The following is a 22,234-nucleotide window of genomic DNA, read 5'->3' as shown; positions in this document are numbered from 1 at the left end:
ATATTTATTGGGAGGGTATTCAACATGCTAATGCTTGTATTCAACTGTGCTGATACTTTACATACATTATTTCAGAAACAACCCTGTGGGATATGTATCTCCACTACACATTTACTTTAAAGGCCCTCAGTGAAGTTAACACATTTGGAATTCAAAGTCAGGTCTTGAAACTCAAACGTCTACATTTTTACTAGTTGTGTGAGCCATTCTGCAACACCGTCTATCCCCACACTGATCACTATGGCACACTGAGCCAGTCTGCAGGCTTTGCCCATCATCCTCTTCCTTCCTCCAGAAACCATGAACATTCCTCCCATGCTTCCCACTCCTTCAAAATGTACAACTATCCAGACAGAGAAGGTCAAAAGTGTGACGAGCAGCTCTGCTTCCCCACCAGGGCCCCAAGATGTTTCTACCACACTACTGTCTCCCTATGACAGCTAATCATTCTGAGGAAGTGTTTTCTTCCATGTCGATTAGTATTTTCCAGTATTTCTCATAGAAGCATGACTATGAAAAGGTCTGATACAAAAGCCAATAACTACCCCTAATTTACAGTAAATCAGTACTCACTGAAGATAGGACTGCCAGTTCACTTTGTTGGCACGAACTTCTGCAGCCTTGGCAGCAATTATGTTGGTTGGAACAGCAGCATCCACAGCACCCCGGATATCCATTTTGGTCATCTAAATTTTATGGTCTTGAATGCTTTTCAACAGGTCATTCAAAATAGGTAGGTCTTTTCAATGTATACAATTGGGATCAACTCTTCCTCTTCTGAAAGAGAAAAACTTAGCACCTGTATAGTACATAAAGGTCCGGTCATTTTATTTACATTTAATAACTATCAATTTGAAGTGACATATGAAAACTCCTTGGTAAATTCCCTCATTCGAATTAAAATACCCAAAGTGGGAATGTGATTTCTTACAAGAGAGCACATTCTTTTCTCAACCAAAGTTAAAAAATTTTTGGAACTAAGTACACATTACAACTTAGGTATAGCCAACAAGGGAATCTGGTCTGATGACAAGAACGTACAAAAACGAGCTGTTACAGAATTCTCATTCCTACATTACTGGTAAAAGCTTGAGCCTGATTTTATGACAATGCAAAATATAGGTTCTGATTCACAAAATATAAACTTATGGCCATGCCAGAAAGAAGGTAAAACCATACCCAAAATTCTATTCCGGGATCCCAATGACCTCAGGCAGTTTGGAACTTAATGTCTACCTCTGAAGATTTGCTGCCTAAACACCAAGGGCGAGGCAGTCAAGCAGAGCGGAGATAAAATAGGCCCCATCCGGCTGAAGCTGGAACCTTAGCCGACTCAGCCCCATGGGCCTCTCCTACCAGCTGAAGGTGTCCCAGGACGGCCATCGGGGTCCCTGAATGACTCGAACACCGACAGGCCAGGCCAGAGCCCTTGCCCAATCCTGGGGAGAGTCTACTTTTCATCCGCGGTCCTTCTCCCACCTCCCGGGCCCCACCCATCCTTCGTGTTCTTCGGCCCTGCAGGGAGGGATCTCCAGTTACGTAAACCTACTTGAGGCCTGGAAGGAAAGAAATCTGGAAAGGACACAGGAAAGGCCGCAGCAGTGAGAAACCAGCACGCACGAGGGCAGCTGGAAAACCCGCAGGGGACGCCTCGGCTAGTTTGGAGAGAAACCACCCGAGTGTGGTCTTCGCGAACCCTGGGGACCCGACAACGCACCCAAAGGAAACAGGGAGGCGGCGGCGGGCCGGGACGTTGGGGCCACCGCCTGGCGGGGACGCGGATGCAGAGCCGAGTTAGGCGTCTCCTACCGGGTACGGAGGCCTCAGGGGCGGCGAGAGACTCGAGCGCCGCAGAGTGAAGAAATTCCGCAGCAAAACGTTGAGGGCTTCACAGGCTAAAGGAAGCCGAGCTGCAGCGGTGGAATGACAGCAACGGCGGTCACGTGAGCAGAGGCACGTGATCGCGCGGAGCCCAAAGTCGGAAGCCGGAAGCCAGGAAGATCCGTAACAGCCCACGGCGAACCGTTACGCTGAGCCGAGGCTTACTGGGAGCCGCGACCAACGGCCTCCGAGGAGCGCGCCGTCCGCGCCCGGGCTGGCCTGTCCGGAGGGAGGAGCAGACGGATGGCCCCAGGTGTGGACGCAGACAGCAGGCGAGCCCACAGCGTAGTAACGGTGAGTAGCGGGCGGGACCGGGTAGCTGCGGAGTCCGGGGGAGCCCGTCAGCCGTGGGCGACCCGGGGATAACGGGGGTGAGGCGGCCGGAGCCGGGACGGCCAAGTGGGCTGTAGCGCTCTCTGCCCGCCTCCGCCGCCGCAGCGGCCTGACCCGCGCTGCGACCCCTCCGCTCGCCCCGACCCGTAAGTCTCTTACCGATTTCTCTCCCGCCGGCCGCTCCTGCCGCCGCTGCCGCTCTCCGGGACGGTCCGCCACCGCCGCATCCCCGGCGCTGGGCGGGCGGCCGGGACGCGGCCGGCCAGTTTTCTGCTCTGGGTGGAGCAGCTGTTGCTTCTCTCCGCGCGTTTCCCCACTCTCTTGCCCCTCGGCGCCTCCTCGTCTCCTCATTCCCGTCCGTGTTAGCCTCCCTCAGCGCGGAGGCCCCCCGGAGCCCGGGGAAGTAACTTGTGCCTGGCGTGGACCCTGCAAAGTGCCTGCCGCGCGCCGCGGCCCTGGCCGTCGCGGTCGCTGTCTCTCGTCCCCGCGGCTTGGGCCGGCCGGGGCTGCGGGCGCGTGGCGGCGGGCTGCGGACCGCGGGCTGCGTGTCGTCCGTGCGCGCGTGTGCGCGGGTCCCGGATGAGTGTGAGTGAGGAACTATAGCTGTTGGTAGAAGACCTTAAGAGTATGGCGGCCTGGGAAAAGCTTCAACGTCTGTTTTGCAGTACCAACTACATGTGTGCTGGAATTACTAGTAACAGATGCTTGTGACCACTTAATTCCCTCTCCCCTCCCTCTCTTTCCCCATCCATATTTAAAATTAAATGTGAATGGAAGATAAGCGTGTTAATTAGGTCAGTTTCTTATGTTTATTGCTGTATTCTAAGAATATTCCAAGATCTCTATTCTCTTTTTTTTTTTTTGAGAGGGCATCTCTCATATTTATTGATCATATGGTTGTTAACAACAATAAAATTCTGTATAGGGGACTCAATGCACAATCATTAATCAACCCCAAGCCTAATTCTCAACAGTCCCCAATCTTCTCTCTATTCTCTCTTTTAAAGTACTCTAACTTGAAATTTTCAGATAAGTTTAAATATTCCAATTTTGGTTTTTAGATATCTTAATCCAATTTAAATTTTATTTATTTATATATATATATATTTTTTTTGTATCATTAATGTACAATTACATGAGCAACTATGGTTACTAGACTCCCCCTATTATCAAGTCCCCACCACCTACCACATTACCATCACTATGCATCAGCGTTGTAAGATGCTGTAGAATCACTATGTCTTCTCTGTGCTGTACTGCCTTCCCCGTGCCCCGCCCCCATATTATGTGTGCTAATCATAATACCCCTTATTCCCCTTCTCCCTCCCTTCCCACCCACCCTACCCAACCCCTTTCCCTTTTGTAACCACTAATCCATTCTTGGGTTCTGGGAGTCTGCAGCTGTTTTGTTCCTTCAGTTTTTGCTTTGTTGTTATACTCCACAAATGAGGGAAATCATTTGGTCCTTGTACTTCCATATTGCTTTCCACAATGGTTGAACTAATTTGCATTCCCACCAGCAGTGTAGGAGGGTTCCACTTTCTCCTCATCCTTGCCATCATTTGTTGTTGCTTGTCTTTCAGATGTTGGGCATCCTAACTGGTGTGAGGTGATATCTCATTGTGGTTTTAATTTGTATTTCCCTTATGGTTAGCAATGTGGAGCATCTTTTCATGTGCCTGTTGGCAATCTGAATTTCTTCCTTGAGGAAGTGTCTGTTCAGATCCTCTGCCCATTTTTTAATTGGATTATTTGCTTTTTGGGTGTTGAGGCATGTTATCAGTTAATGTCATTTGTGAATATATTCTCCCGCACTGCAGGATGCCTTTTTGTTCTACTGATGGTGTCCTTTGCTGTACAGAAGCTTTTTAGTTTGATGTAGTCCCGTTTGTTCATTTTTGCTTTTGTTTCCCTTGCCCAAGGAGATATGTTCATGAAGAAGTCGCTCATGTTTATATTCAAGCGAGTTTTGCCAATGTTTTCTTCTAAGAGTTCTATGATTTCATGACTTACATTCAGGTCTTTGATCCATTTCGAGTTTACTTTTGTGAATGGAGTTAGACAGCAATCCAGTTTCATTCTTTTACATGTAGCTGTCCAGTTTTGCCAACACCAGCTGTTGAAGAGGCTGTCATTTCTCTGTTGTATATGCATGGGCCTTTATCGTATATTAATTGACCATATATGTGTGGGTTTATATCTGAATTTGTAAGCATGAATTCCTACCATTAGGTAACTTTATTTCCCCAAAGACTGACAGTTTTCCTGCTCAGTATTTTGTGTATCTTTGCTAGAAGTGTCTGTAAATCCTCTTAACTATTAATAGAACCATCTCTTAAAAGGCTATTTGGAGTAGTATGAACACGTGTTATTGCCTAATGAATATTGATCAGATCTCATAATTAAATGCTGCATAATTATACAATAGCAAACCTGTCCAAGTACTTTAACATTAGAAGAGTTATCTGTCTCTGCCACAGCTCAGATCCTCATAATAATCAGCATGTTTTTGCAGACTCTGTAGAATTCTCTGGATCTGCCCTTTCCCCTGATGCTGTTTTAACCAACTGGCACAAAGATAAGAAAGTTATTATTATTTTTTTAAAGTCATTACGAAGCTTTTCAGTAGAAATGTACTGACCTTTACTTTTGAGCTTCGGACATGTATGAACAAATAATACGTGAATTTCCACACCAGCTATTATCACCTGGTACTGGGTCCTTAGGAAACTAGAACGAAATAGGATGTAGTGGCCAGAAGTCCTTAATTAATGGACATCAAAATGTAGGCATCACATGCAGAAGAGGACTCCAAAGAGTGGAATGCATCTAGCTGTCTAGAAGCCAGTGATAAAACCCTCCAAAATCCTCGACCCAAGCCTATAACCTTATAAAAAATTTAACCCAAAATGGGTCACAGACTTCTTAAATGTACAACTGTAAGTAAAACTATAAAAGTTTTAGAAAAAAAAGATAGGAAACCTTTGTGATCTAAGGTTGGGCAGAGTCCTTGGACATCAAAAACACAGCCCTTAAAGGAAAAATTTATAAATTGGACCTCAACAAAAACAAAAACTTTTGCTCTGCCAAGATGAATTGCTCTGCCAAGACAATGAAAAGACAAGCTATAGACTTCAGGAAAATATTTGCAAACCTCATATCTGACAAAAGCCTTGTGTCTAGATATATAGACCTCTCCAAATTCAGGAGTGAAAAAACAAACAATCCAGTAAGAATACAGGCAGAAGACATGAACAGACACTTCATCAGGGAGCATATACAAACAGCAAATAAACCCATGGAAAGGTAGCCAACATCATTAGCCATCAGGGAAATGCAAAGTAAAAGTACCATGAAATATCACTACACACCTATCAAGATAGCTAAAATGAACAATAGTGAGAAAACCAGTGCTGGCGAGGATGCAGAAAAAACTAGATCACTCATACATCACTGGTAGAAATGCAAAATGGTACAGCCAAGTCTGAAAAACAATTTGGGAGTTTCTTACAAAACTAAACATGTAATTATCATATGGCCCAGCAATTTCACTCTTAGACATTTTATTCCAGGGAAGTGAAAACCTATGTTCACACAAACTGCGTATGCTAATGTTCATAGCAGCTTTATTCATAATAGTCAAAAATTGGAAACAACCCTGAAGTCATTAAAGGGATGAATGACTAAACAAACTGTGGTGCACCCATGCTATGGAATACCATGAGGAAACTGAAAGGAATCAACTATTGATACACAAAAGGAATGAATGACTGACATCTGCCCCTTGGATAAATCTCAAGGGAATGACATTGAATGAAAAGCACCAACCCCAAAAGGCCACATAGTATCTGATTCCATTTACATAACACTCTTGAAATAAAATGATAGAAATGGAGAGCAGATTAGTGGCTGCCAAAGATGAGGATGGGGAGAGGGTGGTGGATGTAGCTAAAAAAGGGTAATACAAGGGACCCTTGTACTGATGGAACAGTTTTCATGGTCATTTTGGTGGCATTTACTCAAGCTGACACATATAATAAAATTGCATAGAAACACACACACACACACACACACATGCACAATAGTGCACGTAAAACTTATGAAATCTAAATTAACTCTATGAATTGTACCAGTGTTTCTTAGTTTTGATATTGTACAATCATTATGCAGTTCCATTGGAGACACTAAAGGAAGCATCCTTTATACTTCAGAACATAATGTATATGTTTAAAAACATCAAAATAAATTAGTGAACAAGAAAATAGATTCATAAACATAGAACAGACTGGTGGTTGCCAGAAGGAAGGAGAATGGGGGATGGGTGAAATAGGTGAAGGGAATAAAGAGGTGCAAACTTTCAGTTATAAAAGAAATAAGATATGGGGATGAAAGTACAGCCTAGGGAATATGGTCAAAAATATTGTAATAAGTTGGTATGGTGACAGATGGTAACTATACATATTTTGGTGTTTAGTAATGTATATAATTGTTGAATCACTATGTTATATACCTGAAACCAATAGCATATTGTATATCAACTATACTTCATAAAAAAGGGCATGTATGTATACATACATACATACATAAAGGATGGTGTAATGTACACCTGTACTTTTCAATCGACTTGAAAGATGTCAATGCTCTGAAGTTAGAGTTCAGTCATTAATTATATTTCATTAATTACCATAAAAGGGGCTTCTGGGAAAATTCAATTCTTCATTCCATTGGGAATATCATGTAAAATCCAAGTGTTTGCTTACTAAAACACAATGTGTGAGTATCTTCATTTTCAACCCTAGAAGTAAAGATTTTTCTACTCTAAAAAAACAATGTACAAAAAAGATTCACACTCTCCTGTTCTTCAAAGTTTTATAAAAAATTTTGAAATATAAGTTTTGGCTGTGTTTGCCAATATCTTAAACTTTTAAATAATTGTCTTTCAGGGTTTTACATTAATGATTGGGTTTTCTCCCTGGATTATATTTTCAGAGCCAACATCTCCACTGACTCCACAAAGTGATGTGTTTAAGCAAAGATAAATAGTGTTTTACTGAGTTTCTTAGCTCTTCTGTAGTTTTTCTGAATGAGAATGAGTTAAAGGATATATAGCATTATGCAGTTTTCTAATGTAACCTGAGTTTTCTTTTGCTCCTGAGAATGGAAACCTAGAGTTTCTGAATACACAGATAAATGGCAGTGATTCTAAAATTGGCAGCTCTGTCACCTTCTTACATGTTACCAGTCTCATGAGGCTCAGAGACAGGGCACAGGGATGTGCCAGAGGTGGTAGTATTAAAGAAAGAACAGGGAGGGGTGACATGTGGGTAGTGTGTTGAGAGCCGAGAGAATGTGGTCACCAGCACATGGAGACATCTGGAGACTTCTAGAAATTAGTGAGCAAACTCCAGATGAGGAGGATGGGGTTCTGCTCTGGTCAGTGGGGTCAGCTCAGAAGATAACCTACTACTGATAATGTGGCCCCATTTTATTAAACTGTAGGCAGGTAAGGCCTGAGAACCACATGTAATGCCTCCTTGATTATCTAATGAAGCTCAATGAGACCAGCTCAAATGAGACCTTGGTTAAGCTTTTTTGGAAAAAAGTTCCAAAGAGGCACAGAGTAGTGTTTCAAAGAAAATTACATGTTGCCATCAACTTGTTTAAGGTAATCAGGGGAAGAAGGAGGTGGTGGCTGAGAGATGAAGCAGAATAGGCAGTAAGTGGATAATTGTCGAAAGTAAGTGGGTAATGGGGGTGAGAATTTCTGAGTGTATTTGCTCTGTTTTTTAAATTTGAAGATTAACATAATAAAAAGACTTTTTTTTACCTCAAAGACTGTAGCTTATAATTTATCCTTTGAAGTTAAACAACAAATAAGTAAATGCACAAATACAGTTTTCCATATTCTATTTATATACCACAGCAGGAGATGCTAGGATGCTTCAGACATTCATGGGATAGCAAAATTGATAGTGACCTTTCAGAAAAATCTATAAAAATGACAAATATCCTGTCTGGAAGACTAAAAAAAGTATTATAAAAATCCTAGTTGGCCTTGGTATAATATACTGTATGATATTTTTTTGTTTTTGTTTTTTTCATAAATCTTACAACACTCAGATTTTAAAGTAATGGGTAGGAAAAAATATATCTAAGCCTTATTTCCACTGTTCACAAAGTTTTGTAAGTGTTGGGCAAGGGAAAAAAGATGGCAGAGTAGGAAGCCAAGGTGGAAACCTCCGTCCACACACACACCAAGGAAGCAACTACAGCAAATACAACTGACCCTGTAAATGACCTGAAGACTGCAGAACAGATGATCTACACCTGGTGAAGAAGAGAAGACCACACAGAAGTGAAAAGTGGCAGAGCCACAATCAAGTGGGACCCAGCCCACAGGCAGGAGGAAGAGGAACAGAGCAGGGAGGGGATAGTGCTCAGCAACTCCGCACATCTGGCTCCAGAGATCTCTGGGAACATGAGTCCAAATTGCACTGGCTTCTGGTGATTAGTGGGGCTGGACACCAGGGACAGCTGGAACACACTGAGAGGCTAAGTCTCCAGCCACTTGTGGAGGACAGGCACGCTCCACCAATCCCACTGAGACTCAAAACACAGGCAGCAGTTTGAAAGATTTGCCAGCACTGGGAGGAGTGCACAAGGGCAAGGATTGGATGGAGCTCCCTCTGCAGAAGAAAGGACAGGTGAAGGATAACTTCCCAGCCTTCCCTTGGATCACAGGTTAGGCATTCTCAGGAGCCCCAGATGCTTCATCCTCTTTGCTGGCAGCTCAGGTACAAGGTGCTTCTCGTTGCACCACTGGTGCACCAGCCCAGTCGGCCCAGCAGCATCACACCTTCCTGCCTGACAGGCAGAAGGAGGCTTTCCCAGCTTTCTCAGCCCAATTAGAGAGGGACCTGCAGGAGCAAGCTCCAAGCAATCCTTCCTCCCTGAGGTGGCCAAGCCTGGTGCCATGCGACTCACCACAGCCACAGGCTGCCCTGTGTCAATGCTGATGCTACTGCCACTCAACTCAGCATGCTGTTTTCCTGCCCCCGTGCAACGTGACTGCCTCATCCACTGTTAACCCAGCAGCCCCACCATCGCTGCAGGGCAGCCAGAGGGTGGTCCCACCGACAACAATCCCAGCAGAAGCACCCTGCTCTGATCACACAGGGCCAGCAGAGGCAAACTGCCAACCTCTGTGGACTGAGAGAGACCACTGCCAGCAGACAGACAGTAAGGTGGCCCCTCCCATTGCCCAACAATGGCAACTGGGTTCCACCAAAAAGGAGAATCAAGCACTGGAGAGGAAAGAGTTTTGAGCTTCCTACCATCTTCTTCATAAAGCCTCTACTCTCTAGACCAGGATGCACCAAAGATGATCCATCTAATACAAAGGAAGAAACATAGAAACCCTGAGAACATGAGGAGGCAGAGGAATATGTTCCAAACAAAAGTACAGGATAAGACACCAGAAAAAAGGCTAAAAGAAATGGAGACCACCAGTCTTCTTAATAAAGATTTCAAAGTAACAGTCATAAATATGCTCACTGATTTGAGGAAAAGTACTGACAATCTCAAGGAGGACCTCAACAAAGAGGTAAAAGAATTGAAAAGGAGCCACTCAGAGCTGAGGATTACAGTAACTGAAGTGAAATACACAAACACAATGGCAGGAATGAATAATAGATTGTTGCAAGTAGAGAAGACAATGAGATGGAAATAGAAAACAGGAAAACAACAAAGCTCAGGAACATAGAGAAAACAAAATCTATAGAAAGAAAAGAATGCTAAAAAGCTAAGTGACAACTCCAAATGAAACAATATTCACATAATAGGGGTACCAGAAGTAGAAGAGGGAGACAAAGGGATAGAAAGTCTCTTTGAAGAAATCATTGCTGAAAACTTCCCCAATTAGGGAAGGAAATAGGTAGAACGTGAAAGAACAGAGAACCCCAAACAAAAGGAACCCAAGGAAGGTAATACCAAGATATATAATAATTAGAATCACAAAGATTAAGGATAAAGAGAGAGTATTGAAAGCAGACAAAGAGAAAAAAAGGATTACTTATAACGAAACCCCATCAGACTACCAGGAGACTTCTCAGTAGAAACTTTACAGGCCAGAAGGGAGTGGCATGAAATATTTAATGTACTGAAACAGAAGGACCTTCAACCAAGAATCTTCTACCCAGCCTGTTTATCATCAAAAATTGGAGGATGGATTAAACATTTCCCATACAAAGGAAGGATGAAGGAATTTACCACCACTAAACCAGCATTACAGGATATGTTAAAGGAACTGTTATAGATGGAAACGTTCTTAAGCCGAAATAGCTTTCACCGGTGAAAATAAACCCACAGTAAATGTAATACACCAGTTGCTATCCAAGCAAGCATGAAATTAAAACAAAATTAGTAAAATCAACTATAAAAAAAATCAGTCAAGGAATACACAAAAAATGCAGATTATGACATATAATACATATAGTGTGGAGGAGGAGGAAGAACAAAAAAAGACATACCTTTAGATAATGTTTTAAACAGAGCAATCATCAACTTCACATAAAGTGTGATATACTTAGGAAACTATCCATGAGCCGTATGGTAACCACAACTTAAAGCCTATAATAGATAGACAAAATGAAAATGAGAAATCCAATCACAACACTAAAGAAAGCATCAAATAACAAGAGAAGACTATAAGAGAGGAAGAAAGCAACAGAGAGGAACAGTAAAAACAACCAGAAAACAAATAATAAAATGACAACTAAGTACATACCTATCAATAATTACCTTAAATTTAAATAGACTGAATGCACCAATCAAAAGATATAGAGTGGCAGAAAGGATAAAAAAAACAAGACGCATCTATATGCTTCCCAGAAGAGACTCACTTCAAACCCAAAGACATACACAAACTATCAGTGGAGGGATGGAAAAAAGATATTTCATGCAAATAATAGGGAGGTAAAAAGCAGGAGAAGCAGTACTTATATCAGATAAAATACACATCAAAGCAATGAAAGTAGCAAGAGACAAAGAAGGACATTACATAATGATAAAGAGGTCAGTCCAACAAAAGGATATGATCAGAATAAATATCTATGTACCCAACACAGGAGCACTTATATATGTAAAACAAATACAATTAAAGGGGGAAATACATTGCAACACATTCATTGTAGATGTCTTTAACACAACACTCACATCAATAGACAAATCAACCAGATAGAAAATAAATAAGGAAACAGAGACACTGGACAATGTATTAGATTAGATGAACCTAACAGATGTCTACAGAACATTTCACACAAAAGCAGCAGGATACACATTTTTCTCAAGTGACATGGAATGTTCTCCAGAACAGATCACATTCTAGGCCACAAAAAGAGTCTTATTAAACTCACAAAGATTAAAATTGTATCAGGCAACTTCTCAGAACACAATGGCATGAAACTAGAAATAAATTATACAAGGAAAACAAAAACCCACAAACACAGGAGGCTAAACAACATGCTTCTAAATAATCAGCAGATCAATGACACAAATTAAAGCAAATCAAGCAATACATGGAGACAAATGAAAACAAAAATTGAAGCTCAAAATTTGTGGGATGACACATAAACAGTTATAAGAGGGATATATAAAGCAATACAGGCCTCCCTCAAGAAAGAAGAACAGTTCAAAATAAACAATTTAATCTCACAATTAAATAAACTAAAAAAGAAGAACAAATGAAACCCAAAATTAGTAGAAAGAGGAACATAATAAAGAGCAGAACAGAACTAAAATATAGAAAATTAAACAAAAGAAAAAAATGGCAAAACCAAGAAAAAAAAGATTACACAAATAAAATCAGAAATGAGAAATGAAGTGTCACAACAGATACTACATAAATACAAAGATTAGTAAATTCTATGAAAAATTATATGCTAATAAACTGGAAAACCTAGAATAAATGGAAAACTTCCTAGAAAATACAACCATCCAAGAGTGACCCAGGAAGAAACCCTGATCAGACCAGTTACCAGCAATGAAATTGAATTGGTAATCAAAAAACTCCCAACAAACCAAAGCATAGGAACAGATGGTTCTACACCTGAATTCTACCAAACACTTAAAGAGCTAATATCCATACTTCTTAAAAGTTATCAAAAACTAGAAAAAGAGGTAGTACTTCCAAATTCATTCTAATGCTCTATTGGAGCATCACTCCAATACCAAAACCAGAAAACCACATCACAAAAAAAGAAAGTTATAGACCAATATTCCTGATGAACATAGATGCAAAAATCCTCAACAAAATATTAGCAAACAGAATTCAAGAATACGTCAAAAGGATCATCCACCACAACCAAGTAGGATTTATTCCTGGAATGCAATGATGGTACAATATTTATAAATCAATGAATGTGATATACCACATTAACAAAAGAAAGGATAAAAACCACATGATCATCTCAATAGATGCTGAAAAAGCAAATGAGAAAATTCAGCACCCATTCATGATAAAAACTCTCAACAAATGTGTACAGAGGGTACATACCTCAACATAATAAAGTATATAGATGACAAACCCACAGCTAACATCATACTCAATGGTGAAAAGCTGAAAGCTTTTCCTTTCTGATCAAGAGCAAGACAAGGATACCCACACTCACCACTTTTATTCAACATAGTACTGGAGGTTCTAGCCACAGTAATCAGACAAGATAAAGAGATAAAAGGCATCCAAATTGGTAAGGAAGTAAAACTGTCACTATTTGTAGATGACATACTCTACATAGAAAGCCCTGAAGACTCCACCAAAAAACTTAGACCTAATAACAATTCAGCAAAGTTGAAGGATACAAAATTAATACACATAAATCTGTTATATTCCTATATAGTAACAACAAACTAGCAGAAAGAGAAATCAAGAAAACAATTCCATTCACAATTGCATCAAAAAGAATAAAATACCTAAGAATAAATCTAACCAAGAAGGTGAAAGACCTGTTCTCTGAAAACTCTAAGACACTCATGAGAGAAATTAAAGAAGACTCCAATATATGGATACCTATCCCATGCTCACAGATAAGAAATAATATTGTCAAAATGATCATATTGCCCAAAGAAATGTACAGATTCAATGCAATCCCTATCAAAACACCAACAGCATTTTCCAATGAAATAGAACAAATAATTCTAAAAATTCATACGGAACCACAAAAGACCCCCAGTAGCCAAAGCAATCCTAAGAAAGAAGAATAAAGCTGGAGTATTACACTCCCTGACTTCAAGCTATGCTACAAAGCTACAGTAATCAAAACAGTATGGTACTGGCACACTAACACACCCATAGATAAATGGAACAGAATAGAATGCCACGATATAAACCCACAAATATATGGTCAATTAATATATGATAAAGGAGCCATGAATACAAAATGGGAAAAAGACAATCTCTTTAATAAGGGGTGTTGGGAAAACTAGATAGCTACATGCAAGAGAATGAAACTGGAATACTGTCTAACTCCATACACAAAAGTAAACTCAAAATGGATCAGAGACCTGAATGTAAGACATGAAACCATAAAACTCTTAGAAGGAAACGTAGGCAAAAATCTCTTGAACATAAGCATGAGCAATTTTTTCCTGGACACATCTCCCTGGGTGAGGGAAACAAAATAAAAATTGAATAACTAATCAAACTAAAAAGCTTCTTTACAGCAAAGGACACCAGCAGAACAAAAAGGCGACCTATAGTATGAGAGAATATATTTGGAAATGATTTATCCAGTGAAGGGTTAAGATCCAAAATATATAAAGAACTCTTACAACTCAACACCATAAAAACAAACAACCAATTTAAAAATGGGTGGAGGACCTGAACAGACATTTCTCCAAAGCAGAAGAGCAGATGGCCAACAGGCACATAAAAACATGTTCACATCCCTAATTATCAGGGAAATGCAAATCAAACCCACAATAAGATATCACCTCACACCAAAAAAAAAAAAACAGAAAAGAAAATAACAAGTGTTGGCTAGGATGTGGATCAAAGCGAACCCTCCTAACACTGTTGGTGGGAATGTAAATTGGTGAAGCCACTGTGGAACAGTATAGAAGTTTCTCAAAAAACTGAAAATAGAAATACTATTCAACACAGTAATTCCATTTATAGGAATTTCCTTGAAGAAAAAACAGGTAGGCCCATTGCTCTTACATACTCATCAATAACAACAGGTTCTAATAAAAGCCCTTTCCTTTCTTTTTTAGGTTATTTTGCATAGAACTTGCAAATATAACTGCTGTATTTCAGTTCACAGGCTAATTTTATTTAACCCAAGTTTAAACACAGTCTTTTCTTTAGGGCACGGAGGAAGTATGGACTATGACTGAAAGGAGAAGTGCACAGGGCCCCATGAAGGTCTCAAGGATCCAGATGTGGGTTGATCTGATAAAAGCCAGGTTAGTGAAAGACAAACTCGATGGGCAGCCCAATAGAATCTTGTTAGTACTGTGGCAGTATTACAAGAGTTTTGGGGTCTTTCGGGCTACTGGAAAGTGTTTATCCAGCACTTGGCACAAAATCTGAAACCCTTATACTAGTTGGGCTACTGGAAAGTGTTTATCCAGCACTTGACACAAAATCTGAAACCCTTATACCAGTTGGTATGACATCAGATGGGACTGGGATGAGACATGTCCAGCTGCTTTTAGTGCTGCCAAGTAGGAAGTCAAGGTCGTACAGGCCTTGAATGTAATGGACTCACCAAGGCCCTATAAACCAGATGTTCATGTAACCAAAGATGGTTATGGATGGGGTCTTTGGCAGCGGCTTGAAAAGACATGCCAATCTATAGGATTCTGGTCACAACTATGGAAAGGAGCAGAGGTCCAGTACACCTTGAGGGAGGGAGAAGGAGACTGAGGAGTATTATGATTAGTACACATAGTGTTGGGGGATCATGGGGAAGACAGTGAAGTACAGAGAAGACAAGTAGTGACTCTGTGGCTTCTTACTACCCTGAAAGAAAGTTACTGCAATGGGGTATGTGAGGGGGGGACTTGATAATATGGGTGAATGCTGAAACCACATTTTTCATGGGAAGTCTTCAAAAGAGTGTATATCAGTGATACCTGAATAATAATAATAATAAAAAGCCTATAGTCTTATGATGGGGATTATTTGAATCTACAGCCGATCTAGAGAGAACCGTCATCCAGCTGAATCTTGGAATCCGTGAACACGCCACCTCTCCTCATTTATTCAAGTCTTCTTTAATTTTTCTCAGTAATTTAAAAATTTTGTTATTAATACAATGTTATGAAGGATTCACATGAGCAACATTGTGATTACTACATTCACCGTATCAAGTCACCCCCTCCCCGCATACACCCCATTACAGTCACTGTCCATCAGAGTAGTGAGATGCTATAGTGTCACTACTTGTTCTCTCTGTGCTATACTGTCTTCCCCGTGACTGCCTTACATTATGTTGTGTTAATAGTAGTGCCCTTTAATTCCTTTCTCCCACCCTTCCTCAGTTGGTGGTTCAAACCATCCTCTCCCTAGCAACAAGGTTCCCGCCGTAAAGCGAGTGGCCCTGGGTGTAAGGAACGTGGTGCCGTAAAGCCGTGAGTGTCGTAAGCCAGGGGGCGGTGCGGAGAGAAGCGGAGGACGTGGCTCGATCATTCAGGCGGCCGCAGGAGGAGCAGACGGATGCCCCCAGGTGTGAGCGCAGACCGCAGTCGAGCCCGCGGCGCCGTAACAGTGAGTAGCGGGCGGGACCGGGTAGCTGCGGAGTCCGGGGAGCCGGGACGGCCAAGTGGGTCGTAGCGCTCTCTGCCCACCTCCGCCGCCGCAGCTGCCCGACCCGCGCCGCGGCCCCTCCGCTCGCCCCGACACCCGTAAGTCTCTTACCTGTTTACTCTCCCGCCGGCCGCTCCTGCTGCCGCTGCCGCCCCCCGAGACGGTTCGCCGCCGCCGCCGCATCCCTGGCGCTGGGCGGGCGGCCGGGACGCGGCTGGCCAGTTTTCTGCTCTGGGTGGAGCAGCTGTTGCTTCTCTCCGCGCGTTTCCCCACTCTCTTTCCCCTCGGCGCCTCCTCGTCTCCTCATCCCCGTCCGTGTTAGCCTCCCTCAGCGCGGAGGCCCCCGGGAGCCCGGGAAGTAACTTGTGCCTGGCGCGGACCCTGCAAAGTGCCTGCCGCGCTCCGCGCTCCGCGCCCCGGCCGTCGCGATCGCCGTCACTCGGCCCCGCGGCTTGGGCCGGCCGTGGCTGTGGGCGCGCGGCGTGTGGCGGCGGGCTGCGAGCTGCGTGTCGTCCGTGCGCGCGTGTGCGCGGGTCCCGGCTGAGTGTGAGTTAGGAACTAGAGCTGTTGGTAGGAGACCTTAGAGTATGGCAGCCTGGGAAAAGCTTCGTCGTCTTTTTGCAGTACCAACCACATGTGTGCTAGAATTATTAGTAAGAGATGCTTCTGACCACTTAATTCCCTCTCCCCTCCCTCTCTTCCCCATCCATACTTAAAATTAAATGTGAATGGAAGATAAACGTGTTAATTAGGTCAGTTTCTTATGTTTATTGCTGTATTCTAAGAATATTCCAAGATCTCTATTCTCTCTTAAAGTACTCTAACTTAAAATTTTCAGATAAGTTTCAATATTCCAATTTTGGTTTTTAGATATCTTAATCTTATTTCAATTGTATTTATTTAGTTAGTTAGTTATTCATTTCTTTATATTTTGGTATCATTAATGTACAATGACATGAGCAAGCAACATTATGGTTACTAGACTCCCCCTATTATCAAGTCCCCACCACATACCACATTACAGTCAGTATGCATCAGCGTTGTAAGATGCTGTAGAATCACTATGTCTTCTCTGTGCTTTACTGCCTTCCCCGTACCCCCTCCCCCATATTATGTGTGCTAATCATAATACCCCTTATTCCCCTTCTCCCTCCCTTCCCACCCACCCTACCCAACCCCTTTCCCTTTTGTAACCACTAATCCATTCTTGGGTTCTGGGAGTCTGCAGCTGTTTTGTTCCTTCAGTTTTTGCTTTGTTGTTATACTCCACAAATGAGGGAAATCATTTGGTCCTTGTACCTCCATATTGCTTTCCACAATGGTTGAACTAATTTACATTTCCACCAGCAGTGTAGGAGGGTTCCACTTTCTCTTCATCCTTGCCAGCATTTGTTGTTGCTTGTCTTTCAGATTTTGGGCATCCTAACTGGTGTGAGGTGATACCTTATTGTTGTTTTAATTTGTATTTCCCTGATGGTTAGCAATGTGGATCATCTTTTCATGTGCCTTTTGGCAATCTGAATTTCTTCCTTGAGGAAGTGTCTGTTCAGATCCTCTGCCCATTTTTTAATTGGATTATTTGCTTTTTGGGTGTTGAGGCATGTGAGTTCTTTATATATTTTGGATGTTAACCCCTTATCAGTTATGTCATTTATGAATATATTCTCCCACACTGCAGGATGCCTTTTTGTTCTACTGATGGTGTCCTTTGCTGTACAGAAGCTTTTTAGTTTGATGTAGTCCCGTTTGTTCATTTTTGCTTTTGTTTCCGTTGCCCGAGGAGATATGTTCATGAAGAAGTTGCTCATGTTTATATTCAAGCAAGTTTTGCCAATGTTCTCTTCTAAGAGTTCTATGATTTCATGACATACATTCAGGTCTTTGATCCATTTCGAGTTTACTTTTGTGAATGGAGTTAGACAGCAATCCAGTTTCATTCTTTTACATGTTGCTGTCCAGTTTTGCCAACACCAGCTATTGAAGAGGCTGTCATTTCTCTGTTGTATATGCATGGACCTTTATCGTATATTAATTGACCATATATGTGTGGGTTTATATCTGAATTTGTAAGCATGAATTCCTACCATTAGGTAGCTTTATTTCCCCAAAGACTGACAGTTTTCCTGCTCAGTATTTTGTGTATCTTTGCTAGAAGTGTCTGTAAATCCTCTTAACTATTAATAGAACCATCTCTTAAAAGGCTATTTGGAGTAGTATGAACACGTGTTATTGCCTAATGAATATTGATCAGATCTCATAATTAAATGCTGCATAATTATACAACAGCAAACCTGTCCAAGTATTTTAACATTAGAAGAGTTATCTCTCTGCCATGACTTTCATTACCGATTTCAATTTAATACGAAATAGAAAACAAAAAAATCTAAATGCTATAATCTACAGGGGCACCAAAAATCTAATACATAGGAATAAATCTAATGATAGATGGGTAAGACCATAACATTGTCTGAAGGAAATCCTGTATAAATGAAAGGATATAATACCACATTCCTGGATTGGAGTACCCCCAAATTAAAAAATATCAATGCCCCCTAGACTGACCCACAGAGTCAGTTCCAACCAAAATTGTATTAGAACCATTCCATTGACAAGTTTACTCTAAAATGCAAACAGAAATTCAGATCAGACAGCTTGTAGGGATAAATTTAGACTGCTGGTACTATCAGATACCAAGATTTACTATAAAGTACAGCATTAACACAATGTAGTATTAGGGCAAAAATAAACCAATAAATGGTGGAACAGAATAAAGAACTCAGGAAGACATCTGCATAGTAGAGATACTAGGAAGGGTAATTAGGCAAGAAAAAGAAATAAAAAACATCCAGATTATAAATTGACAAGTAAAACTATATTCACAAGAGACATGATCTTGTATACAGAAAATACAATGAAATCCAATTTAAAAATCTACCAAAACTAATATAAAAAGCTCGGGAAGATTGTAGAATGTAAGAGCAATTTGGAAAATCCATTATATTTCTATAAATTTGCAGTGAACAATCAACAATCAAGTTAAGAAAACATCTGTTTACAATAGAATCAAAAGAAATAAATTACAAATAAATTTAGCAAAAAACTACAAAACCTGTACTCTGAAAACTACAAAACAGCCTTGGAAAGAAACTAACTGTGACTGCAATAAATGGGAAAGCATCCCATGTTCGTGTGTCTGAACATCATTGTTAAGATAGGAATACTCCCCAAACTGATCGACAATTTCAACACAGACTCTAATAGAATTGCAAATAGTTTCCTTGTAGAATTTAATAGGGTGATCCTAAAGTTCATATGAAATGGGAAGGAACCCAGAACAGCCAAAAACCAGTGGGGAGGAACAATGAAACAATGGGTAGGTACAACAATTTCTTACAAAATAAAAGTAAAAGGGAACACTTCCTAAGTCATTCTACAACCCAGCATTACATAACAACCAAAATAAAACAGACATCACAAGAAAGGAAAATTAGATACCAACATTTCTCACAACATACAGATGAAAAAATCCTCAACAAATATTAGCAAATCAAATCCAACAATGTATAAAAAGGATTATGTACCATAACCAAGTTGGATTTATTCCAGGTATGCAAAGCTGGCTCGATACTGAAGAAAATATTAATGTAACTCATCAGTAGACCAAAAGAATAAAAAATCACATAATCATATCAATAGATGCAGAAAAATCATTTGACAAAATTCAACACTCAGGATAAAAAAAGAACCCTAAGAATACATGGAACATCTTACACTTGATGAACATTTACAAAAAGCCTGCAGCTAACATACTTAATGGTGAGAAACTAGCTTTCCTGAAAAGATCAGAAGACAAGGATGTCCCCTCACCACCCTTTTTCAACATCATATGGTAAGAACTCACTAATGTAAAAAAAAAAAGGAAATAAAAAGCAATTGATTGGAACAGAAGAAATAAAACTGTCTTTGTTTGCAGATGACATCAGTCTTGTTAGGCAGAAAAATAGATATGGGCATGTGGAGGGAGAATAGCCAGTAAAGCCCACTAAAAGGGATTCAAAGAGTTAACCACATAAAACTAGAGAGCCAGAAATAACTCAGATTTAATGAGTTAATTAGCTGAAGTTCCAAAGGCCAGGAGTAACTTAGAATGTCCAGATATTCCCCAGGTAAAGAAAAGTATCTGAGCACAGCACACCACATGTCTTCATTGCATCAATTAGATCATGCCATTGTAAAATTTACTTTAGCCTGCTAAAAGGCACAGCTTATTCTTTAACTTAACCTATATATGCTTTTTTCTTCTTTCTCCAGGCCCGAATCAAGTAACTTTGTAACCAGGGCAGGAGACAGACTTTGGAAGTGTAAATAAACCTGTGTGGACAAAGGATACTGAAGTCCCAAATCGACATAGTCACCTAAATAACCCTATTCTTAAGACAAAATTTCAAAGGAATTATGAATCACCTTCATACATCATGCCTTATGCTGACCCTTACAAAAAAAAGCCCTGTAAAACCCCAGACCCCAAACCCTTAAGCATGCCTCCTCTCTCTGAGGTTGCCCACACTCTCCCTTTCCTCAAGTATGTCACTCACTCGGTCCTACTTCAGTTAAGCAGGAGGGGCTGCTCAGAGCTCTGATTTAGGCTTGCAAGTTCCCATCACCTGGGTGACCAGGACAGAACTGCAGCTGAATGATCATGCTCCTTAGAAGCCTACCTGAAAATCTCTTTTTTTTGCCTTTGGGAAGTTTTCAGAATATAATCTTACCCCATCCAGTTTTCTGCAGCTCCCCCAAATACTGGAGTAGTAGGGGGTTAGTTCCCATGCCGTGCACCTTCAAGTGCACACTGGACAGCAGGTGACACTGGTTTTAGTTGCTGGCAAGGGATTTGCCCTATGCTGAGCAGCAGTTCAATGAGCTTCCCTTTCCTCCCTCTATTTTTTCTTCCTCTCTGCTTTACTCAAGTAAACCTGCCTATATCTATGTTGACTCTAGTCCACTCCTTTGGAGTGTATTCAAGTAAAATTTACATTCTGCTTCACTACTGTGTCTCTGCCCTTCAATTCTTTGTTGCAGCAGGGACAAGAACAGAGGAAAATAAACTCAATACCCCCAGCAGTCTCACTAAAAAATTCAAAGAATCAATGAAAACCCCCCTGGAATAAGCAATTATAACAAGGTTGTAGGATACAAAGTTAATATATAAAAGGCAATAATTTTCCTATAAACCAACAATAAACAAGTGGAATTTTAAATTTAAAATATAATACCATTGACTTAGCACCTGCAAAAACTGAACTATTTAGATATAAATATATATAAATATAACAAAATATGTACAACATCTATTTGAGGAAAACCGTAAATCTCTGATAAAACAAATCAAAGAATGAAATAAATGGAGATTCCATGTTCATGAATAGGAAGGCCACATACTGTCAAGATGTCAGTTCTCCTCAACTTGACCTAAAGAGTCAATGCAATCCCAATCAAAATCCTAGCAATTTACTTTGTGGATATCAACAAAGTATTCTAAAGTGGAGAGGTAAATGATCCAAAACAGCCAACACAGTACTTTGGAGGAGAACAAAATCAGAGGACTGACATTATCTGACTTCAATACTTCCTATAAAGCTACAGTAATCAAAAGAGTATGGTATTATCCAAAGAAAACAAGATCACAGATTCAAAAAGATATATGCAACCCTATGTTTATGACAGTACTACTTACAATAGCCAAGATATGGAAGCAACCTAAGTGTCCTTTCTTCCCACTGGGTTCTCGGGTGGGGGAGCATTCGGGTCCCGCCTGGCCACAGTTTGTATCTTACCCCCTTCGTGTGATGTTGAGTTCTCGCAGATGTAGATGTATCCTGGCTGTTGTATTGCATCCACTGGTGTCTCTTTTAGGAATAGTTGTATTTACTGAATTTTCAAAAATATATATGTTTTGGGGAGGAGATTTCCACTGAACTACTGATGCCGCCATCTTCCCGTGATCCTCTATATCTAGTAGTTTTGTAGTGGATTCTTTAGGGTTTTTTATGTACAGTATCATGTCATCTGAAAATAGTGCCAGTTTAACTTCTTCCTTGCCAATCTGGATGCTTTTTATTTCTTTGTGTTTTCTGATTGCTGTGGCTAGGACCTCCCATACTATGTTGAATAGAAGTGGGGAGAGTGGGCATCTTTTTTTTGTTCCCGGAGATCTTA

The 22,234-nt window shown here is 40.8% G+C and overlaps 2 protein-coding genes and 1 long non-coding RNA gene across 8 annotated transcripts in view; 2 read left to right on the top strand and 1 right to left on the bottom strand.

Annotated features, from left to right (window-relative positions):
• The window catches only part of ATP6V1H (ATPase H+ transporting V1 subunit H), a 180,372-nt gene extending 178,422 nt beyond the window's left edge, over positions 1-1,950 (bottom strand). Inside the window, exons 1-2 of one of the 6 annotated variants that reach the window (XM_036919132.2) lie at positions 1,810-1,950; positions 574-777 (exon numbers count right to left, since the gene is read on the bottom strand). In XM_036919132.2, the coding sequence (XP_036775027.1) occupies positions 574-686 (113 nt within the window). In that variant the 5' untranslated portion in view covers positions 687-777; positions 1,810-1,950. Of the gene's footprint in view, positions 1-573; positions 800-1,549; positions 1,687-1,717 lie in introns of those variants that run through there. The other 5 variants (XM_036919126.2, XM_036919127.2, XM_036919130.2 and 2 more) reach the window with 5 other exon arrangements.
• A 90-nt stretch (positions 1,951-2,040) lies between these two features.
• The window catches only part of LOC118929211 (ankyrin repeat domain-containing protein 7-like), a 60,119-nt gene continuing 39,925 nt past the window's right edge, over positions 2,041-22,234 (top strand). The window contains exon 1 of the mRNA XM_057498082.1: positions 2,041-2,175. Coding sequence (XP_057354065.1) covers positions 2,125-2,175 — 51 coding nt within the window. The 5' untranslated portion in view covers positions 2,041-2,124. The remainder of the gene's footprint in view (positions 2,176-22,234) is intronic.
• Positions 14,596-22,234, top strand: part of LOC130682893 (uncharacterized) — a 28,130-nt gene continuing 20,491 nt past the window's right edge. The window contains exons 1-2 of the long non-coding RNA XR_008996317.1: positions 14,596-14,673; positions 15,754-15,979. This is a non-coding gene — a long non-coding RNA (uncharacterized LOC130682893). The remainder of the gene's footprint in view (positions 14,674-15,753; positions 15,980-22,234) is intronic.

The sequence above is a fragment of the Manis pentadactyla genome, chromosome 3 (assembly GCF_030020395.1).
Source record: "Manis pentadactyla isolate mManPen7 chromosome 3, mManPen7.hap1, whole genome shotgun sequence".
In the NCBI taxonomy this organism is placed as follows: Eukaryota; Metazoa; Chordata; class Mammalia; order Pholidota; family Manidae; genus Manis; species Manis pentadactyla.
The sequence above is the reverse complement of the archived record's forward strand: the minus strand, read 5'-3'. Positions and strand labels throughout refer to the sequence as shown.